The sequence below is a fragment of the Apium graveolens genome, chromosome 9 (assembly GCF_009905375.1).
Source record: "Apium graveolens cultivar Ventura chromosome 9, ASM990537v1, whole genome shotgun sequence".
Lineage (NCBI taxonomy): Eukaryota > Viridiplantae > Streptophyta > Magnoliopsida > Apiales > Apiaceae > Apium > Apium graveolens.
In genome coordinates, this window is record NC_133655.1 from 157,408,649 (window position 1) to 157,416,709 (window position 8,061).

At 37.4% G+C, this 8,061-nt stretch overlaps 1 protein-coding gene across 1 annotated transcript; it reads right to left on the reverse strand.

Moving 5' to 3' along the window:
- Positions 1–1,335: 1,335 nt before the first annotated feature.
- LOC141685687 (uncharacterized) lies at positions 1,336–5,129 on the reverse strand. Its single transcript, XM_074490777.1, has 8 exons — positions 4,777–5,129; positions 3,172–3,243; positions 3,022–3,093; positions 2,787–2,858; positions 2,644–2,715; positions 2,270–2,341; positions 2,122–2,193; positions 1,336–1,399 (listed from the first exon to the last, which is right to left on the reverse strand). Exons 1-8 carry the CDS (start codon positions 5,127–5,129, stop codon positions 1,336–1,338), a joined length of 849 nt encoding a protein of 282 aa, XP_074346878.1.
- Between the last annotated feature and the right edge of the window lie 2,932 nt (positions 5,130–8,061).

The window sequence follows — 8,061 nt, forward strand, 5'->3', positions numbered from 1 at the left end:
GGCTCGTACCCTTAAAATAGTTCAGATAAAAACTTCGTAAATAGACATAGGGCACGTCCTAAGCAGGACGTGCGTCCTGAGGCTTCACTACAAGAAAAAAGTCCATAGACATCGGTTTTTGGCCGATGTCTATGCTGTTTCGCAACCGATGTTGATGTCGGTGATGTCTATTCTAGACATCGGCCATAACCCGATGTCTTTACTAGCTTAGACATCGTTTCTAGAAAAAAAACTGATGTCCATGCATTGTTTTTTACAAAAAATGTTAGAAATAAATAATTTAATAAATAAATTACACTTATTACAACAGATTAAACATATAACGAGCTATGTTTTTTACAATATAGACATCATATATTTTCTTTTAGGTGATGTAAAATCAGATATTAAACATCAATTTATTCAGTAAAAGGCGATGTCTGTAGTTGCACATAGACATCAATTATATCCCAAACAAAGTGATGTCTATGTTCAATTTACACTTGAATATATCTATCTTTGACATCAGTTTTTTTATCAAAAATGATGTACATTAACTTTTTTGACATCAGTTTTTCTTCTTTAAAAGTGATGTATAATTATTTTTGAGATATCAGTATTTATTCATTAAAAGTGATGTACAATTATTTTTTGACATCAGTATTAATTCATTAAAATACGTATTTACATCTCAGTATTTCAGCACTATTTTTATTTTTGAAGTTAAATGCTGCAATTGGAAGATCTGAGAATTAATATATATTTGAAATTCTACACTGCCAGTGTAAACTACAAAGATTATTTGATGAAATATTTACAGGATTTTCAGCAAGATCAGATCAACCAAATCAAGAGTCACACTAGTTCCCCCTGTTATGATACAAAGTTGTGCGCACTAGTAAGCTGGTTTTGCAACAACTTTACTTTGATGCTTGAGGACTTTGTAATAGAGCAGCTATATCCAGTCCATGACTCCCACTCCGTTGTAGTCCCTCCATAGTTGATAAAAGTGAGTAATCTGCGGGTTTCACAATAGCTCTTTGTCTCAGAATATGGAGGTGATCTTGATTTGGAAGCAACTCGACATCATAGTTGAAGAGTAAGATTGTTGTTGCACTTACATTGAGGTTTTCGGGAGCAGGGAAGATCTTTCTTTAAGCACCAAGCAACTCTACAAAATAAACTAAGCTAGTTCATGGCGTGCTTATAAAAAACTAGTAGATATCATGTCTATAGAAACTTACGAATTGTTTTTTAAAGATGACATGCTGGATATAAGATTCCTGTAAAAGATACAAAATGAATTTAAAGAAATATTGATATTTAGTTTATAGAGTATATGAAGCAGGAAGAAACCTACACATTAGATGGCTGGCAGTTATATTCAGCTGTCCGTGAAAAATTGTTGTAAGATACATCACTGCAGCCAATATAATTATGAAATTTGTGAATACGATAAACATGGAACTTAATAATGATCCATCCTGGCATGTGGTTTCTCTAAATCTAGATGATATATTAAACTGAAAGCTGTGTAAAGAAATAACAAATTTTCTTTGCTGCCAGAAATCCAACTTGGTATCTCTCCAGTCAATGAATTGTGATTCAGATACCTACATTCGATTACAAGTTGGTGTCACACTTCTGAGTACATTAGTTTACAAATTACATAGAGGCTAAATTAAACAGGTGTAGGAAAGAAGATAAATTATGCAAGTCCGGCTATCCGAGTTAGTTGCATGTGTTCCCGGAAGGTAATAATTTCTTATAAGAAGTATTTGAAACAAATTCACATACATATATTGTATACTAAGGTCGTTTAAGAGCGCCATTGAATCTGGTATTTGAACTTCGACGAGAAATCCAGAAGTACCCTCATAATTTACAATGTTCTTCTTTATATGCATAGACAGAACAGTGTAACTAAATTATTATAAGGAGAGTCTCTGAATGTGCTAATGAATTCTACATAGTAATACTTAAAAATATAGGTCTCTGTTGTGTGCTTGTATCGACTAATGCATCTGTGAAAACATATATAGTACATTGTAATTCCTCACACGCGCATGCACAGACATACATTGTGAGGAACTCCATTACCAGAAATTAGTACCGGATTGAGCAATAATAAAATTAGCTTACAGGGTTTTTAGTTGACCAAGTACTCCAAAGTATTCTGGAAGTGCACCATTGATCAAGCAATTTCTTAATATCCTGCAAAAAAAAGAAATGTTAACTAATTTTTTCAGGGAAACACATTTGCATCATACAAAATTTATGTACGACTTACAGCACATGCAAGGATTGCATATCTTTTAAATCTGGGATAGTCGAATTTCTTCCAGTCAGATCAGATATCCTCCTATCAATAGAAAGCACAAAAATAATCAACTGATCTCAAAAGTCCAAACCAAAAATCAACTACAATGATAGAAAGTCATGAAGGTATTAAACATTGGCTAGATATTTGAGCAGTTCTTACAGTTCTATTAGATTTCTCAGACGGGAGATGCTCAATGGAATTGGACCCTCCAGTCCTATTCCCTGCAAGTTCCTGCACAAAATTTGAAGTTTATTGAGAGGTATATGTAACCGTATTTTATAGAATATGTACTAACAACCAAGTAGAACCAAACTGAAGCATAATCGACCAAAATTACTCACAGTCTTGTCATATTTGTCCAGTTTCCAATGAAATCGGGTATCTTCCCCGAGAAATCATTCCCATCTATCCTACTGCAAGGAGTAGATAATTTTAAGACTCTGTTAAACTTAGAAATATACAGTATAGATGAAGTAGTACTTACAAATCCTCTAGATTCCTCAGGTTGCCAAATATTTCTGGTATTGTTCCATTTAATTTATTTGCAGAAACAACGCTGTGAAGATTGTTTGCAAGATTTCCATCAATAGATAAATAATGATAGAAGTGTTAAAGCATTATGTAATTATGTTTTAATTATAATAAAAATGTGAACACATTATGTAATAGATAAAAGCCCTCCATGAAGAACCCTTTAGGCATGCAATTGTAATTCTTACAATCTCCTCAAGCCAATCAAACTTCCAAAGTTTCGAGGAATAGGCCCTTCAAGTAGATTATCTTCCAAAAACCTGAAAAGTTCAACTCAGATTAAGTCAACCAAAGCTTATACTTGAAATCCAAGTCATATAGATCACATTTTCACTTACAGCTCCTGAAGAGTAGCGATGTTGGCTAGTTCCTGAGGAATCGAACCTTGGATACGATTCCCCAAAAGGGATCTGCAGAAAAGAGAGTTCTAATTTACTACAGCTCTAAGAGGTCATGCTAGGAAGCTTAATTTAAAGATATGTTTAGTTCACTACACTGCACAAAAAAATGCAGACACAAAATTAGCAAGTATCACAATAAAATCATACAGAAAGACAACGCGAAGCTGACCAAAAGCTCTGGGAATGGTTCCTCAGAGGCATGAACCTCGAGTGAGAAGAAGGCCCAGATGAGAAATTCACATGATCACCAAACCTATTCATTGGGGAACTTAATCATGTATTAGTCTTATTATAAGATCTGAAGTTTCCCACATCATTCATCCCCGCGAATCCTGTTAATAAGCATCAAGTTTTTAGCAGTTCTTAACAACATGTTATTTTATGACACATACAAGACTCAACCAAAACTAAACCATGTCATAGTGTTCAACAAAATTTTTGTTTTGTCAACTACAGAGCATTGCACATACATCTGTTTCAACTTTCCACAAAATTAAAGCAATCTGAGCTATTTCGAACATAAATATGTGATAAATCATTAATCAGTGATGACCTTTTGCAGGAAAGATCCAGCAGATGAGCACAAACAAGCTTTTAGATGTTTATTCCTCTAGATCCAAACTAAAAGGCAAGTAAAAGGTCATAATATAAAACCAAAATAAATAAAAAGATCATAGATTGGATCAGTTTTCTTTCACATGTACTTTAACTATCACATACATATGTAGTTCCTTATTTATGCAACCAATCAAAATTATTCTAGTAAATCTAAAGCTCATCATCAGATATAAAATTTGAAGCAACAGATAAATAACAAGATGCAGTGATGTACCAATACTAATATCATCTCCGGCAACGTCAATTCTATTAAACATATTCAAATAAGTAAATTAGGGTTACAATTTAAAAAAAAACCAAAATTAAAAATTCAGGGTTTCGATTTTAAAAAACCCCAATTGAAAACTACTCACCGAGAAGACCCTATTTCAAAATAACATAGTAAATTCACTTACCGATTCGAGTTTCTAAAATGATAACCAAGTAGAGAAGATCCTAATTCAAGCTTATCCTCTTATGAGCTTAGCATAGAAAAATGGAGAGAGATGGTGGAGATGATGGTGGTGAGTGGTGGAGATGATGGTGGTGAGCAGAGCGGCGGTGATGTTGGTGAGTGGGGGTGGTGAGTGGTGGAGATGATGATGGTGGGGTGAGAGAGTCGGGGCGAGAGAGTCGGATGAGAGAGAGAGAGAGCTTCTGTGTGTTCATTTTATTTAGTTTTTAGTTTTTCAAGTTATGTGTCTCGTGGGGGAAAAACAAAAAGGGGGGAGAATATTTGCTAAGGGGGGAAAATTATTTGGCTAAGGCGGAAACAAAAATAAAGTGGGCGGGGAGTGAATTTTTTTTTGGAACTTCAGACATCAGTTTTAAAATAACCGATATTTTAAAACAACATAGAAATCATAAAAACACGGGGTGATGTTATAAATTCTTTTAACATCAGTGGCAAACCTAACCGATGTCTAATGTGTGATGTCTATTGACAGTTTTCTTGTAGTGCTTATCCTGTTGTCTGTTGGAGGAGGCTGAGTGTTAAGGGGAGAAGGCGCATGAGACGCGTCATCCTCTTCCAGACCAAAGATGATCCTCTTATTTTTAATGGAATCTGCAGCCCCGATTCTGAAATCACTTACCCATTTCTGGGTGTCTTCATCAAACATAGAGAAAGTGTATTCTAGGTCATTTGCTATGAACCCAGAATACCACTCTTCGAAACCGGCTGCAAAACTATTCTGATATACTAACTTCTTCTCCTCCTTCCATCCATGTAGTCTGTCATTGTTCAGAGTGTCAAGATCCAGCTGCATTGTAGAATTTAGAGAGATTACATCCTCCATAGCCTTCTACATAGAGGTGACATTGCCTTCCAGCACCGCTTTCTCACCCTCAAGATGCGTCATGTCCTCCTGCAGGCGCTTGATCTCGGAATTTTTTTCTTGGGCGAGCAAATTGATGTACTTTTCTAAGGATTTGATCTTGTCTTCAGCCTGGCTTTTGGCAGTATCAGTGACGGCAAGGCGCGCCCTAAGCCTAGTAGCCATGTTGGCTATTTGCCTAGCATGCAGGAGGAGCTCGGCTGCAGCCCTTACCATGGCTTATTCTGTTTGCTCCTCTGTCTTGAAAGTCCAGCCTCGAACTTCATCTTCAGTGCAGTCGCCAGCTGAGGACGCGCCCAAATATCGGAGAATGAAGGATTGCTCATCTGGCACTACTTTCTAACGCTTTGAGGGTGCGTCCTCCTTCTCAGGGATGTCCAATACTGTAGTTTCAGCAATTTTTGGTGGAGGGGAAGGAGTCACAGCAGGAGTAGAGCTCTTAGCCTTTGGATCAGATTTCACATGAGCCTGCTTCCTGGATCTCAGTTTTTGGTAGCTCTAATAGCAAATCCTTTTGGAAGAGAAGTCATATATGTGATATAAACATGGAAAAACGTTAGCCAAATAAGGTAGACGCGTCCAGATAGTAGGACGCGCCGAGAACATAATTTATAGATTGTCAATGCATAAATGTCAATTAGAATGCATATAAAGACATGTAAATGCATGAAGATATGTCAGAAAAAATGTATGCAAAGACATGAAGAGTGCATGTATATATGTGACGATGACGCGTCCTAAATATACGACGCGTCCTACTAAAAGACACATTGACTATAACATGGATTATGAGGAAAATATGAGTGACATGCTAATGATGTCAGTCACAAATATTATAGGAAGACGCACCCTGAAACTAAGGCGCACCCAAAACAAAGATACGTATGCAGGAAATGCCTATAAATCAGATTAAGTTTTGCATGTAAAAGGAAAGACAAACATACGCATGACGCGTTAAAGAAATATGATGCGTCCTACAAATTTTGGTGAGTTGGTACTTTTAAAATGAGAAGCTGATTCTATAGCTTTGGACGCGTCCAAAGATGGATGACGCATCCTTTCTCATATATACTTACCTTATTCTAAGTCAAATTGCTTACTGATATCAATCTCAACCACTTCTGCGGCACTAAGGCCCCTGGCTTTTTCTGAGGTTGTGAGAACAGGTTTTCCATTATAAAACTCGCGGAATTTGCAGACAGAACCAACCCGGGCGGACAACACCTACTAGTTTGAGGTTGTCTTCTGTGATCATATCTTTGAGATTGAAATGCTGCTCAGCGTATTTTAAGACTTTCTCCGCTCTTTTCTTCTTTTTTCCTTTTAGTTCTCTTTAGATTCTTTTGTCTAGAAGAAAAGAGAAGAAAAGTGAGTAATACAACGGTTTGGGAAACAGAAGAGGACGCACCTTAAATATAGGACACGTCCACAAAATGAAACTTACTTGGCTCAAGGTTAAAACGGACACGGGCTCGCTTTACATCAGAGATGTAGAAGAAGGGCTCATTCTAGTCTCGTTCGTGGTTGATCTTCCCCTCGTTGAAACCTTTATTATTCAGCCATTTGTTGACTACAAGGAAATGATAGCCTGGGATGGATTTTCTGATACTATAGAAATAGCTGAATTCCTTCATGGAGGGCGCGTCCATTCTGAGATTATGATACATTATGTACAAAGCCCAAGCAAGTTTGTAAGAGTTATGAGATAGTTGTATAGGGGCTACGTCGTACCATCTCAAAATTTTCTTGATAAATGGGTGTAAGGGCACGCCCACACCTAGGGAGATTAATTTTGGTGTAAGCACCATTCTGGGAATCCTTTGATTTCCAATGTTAAAGATGTATGGCCTCATTTTTCGAAGAGGGTGCGCTCAGATGCCCTCCATGTCATAATACTTCGTGCACCACTGGATCTCCAGGTTAGTCACGGTGGAGTCAAGAGCTACGCAAGCTAGCTTGTTTTCCTTTTTCCCTTGAGCATTTTTCTCTGCCTCAATTAGGGTATGAAGTTCTATCCCATCACAATCCAGTTCAATATCTGAGGGTTCCCAGTGTTCTAGGAGAGGATCGGATTTTTGAGGAGACACATGATATTTTTCAGGGTCAGGAATCCTCCTCTCGAATTCACTTACGCTAAGAGGGGACGCATCCTGAGAGTGTGACGCGCCCTGAGAGGATGACGCGTCCTCAGTAGCTTTATGTTGTTGGGGATTGCTAGATGATGGATGGATTTCATCATCAGTCCAATCCTCCATGGCTGCTCTAGTATTGAGGATTGGGGTTCTCTTATGTTTTGTTATTCTCTTTCCTTTTCAAGAGCTTAAAGGAACATGATCCATAGAGTCGGAGCTGGAATCTGGCATTATAGAAATCTTTGATTTGAGAGATTCAAAGACGCGTATTTCTGCTTCAAGAAAGGAACTCGTCCTGTGAAATTCAGGGATTCAGGTTTGATAGAGATCGAATGTGGGGAGTAAATCCCAAGGCGTTTGTTGAGAATTTTAAATGGATGGAAAGGTGATGAAGATGACGCGTCCTCCAGCTGAAATAAGAAGGAAGAAGATCTTGAGGACGCGTCCATGTTTATAAAATATATATATGTAAATATACTGAAAATATGTAAAAGACAGCAAGGGCGAAGGAAAGATTGTGAGGACGCGTCCTAAATGTCTATCGCAGGAAGTATGTTGGGGTGACGCGTCCTAGGTGAACAAGTGTGTCTATGTAATTCTTGGTTGAAACAACTTAAATTGTAGTAAAATATAGGACGCGCCCTAAGTGGTAGACGCGTCCACAACCGTGGGGATATAGCAGAATATGAAACGATTATAGTTAATTTGGGGAAATTAAATTAAAACCCTAGAAACATGCAATTTCGGAATCAAATAGGCAA

Coding starts and splice junctions, on each gene's coding strand:
- LOC141685687 (XM_074490777.1), bottom strand. CDS start 5,129: ATGGAGGATGTAATCTCTCTAAATTCTACAATGCAGCTGGATCTTGAC. Junction 2,859..3,021: donor TTGATTGGCTTGAGGAGATT/GTAAGAATTACA, acceptor CAATCTTCACAG/CGTTGTTTCTGCAAATAAAT. Junction 2,342..2,643: donor TGGACAAATATGACAAGACT/GTGAGTAATTTT, acceptor TTCTATTGATAG/GAGGATATCTGATCTGACTG.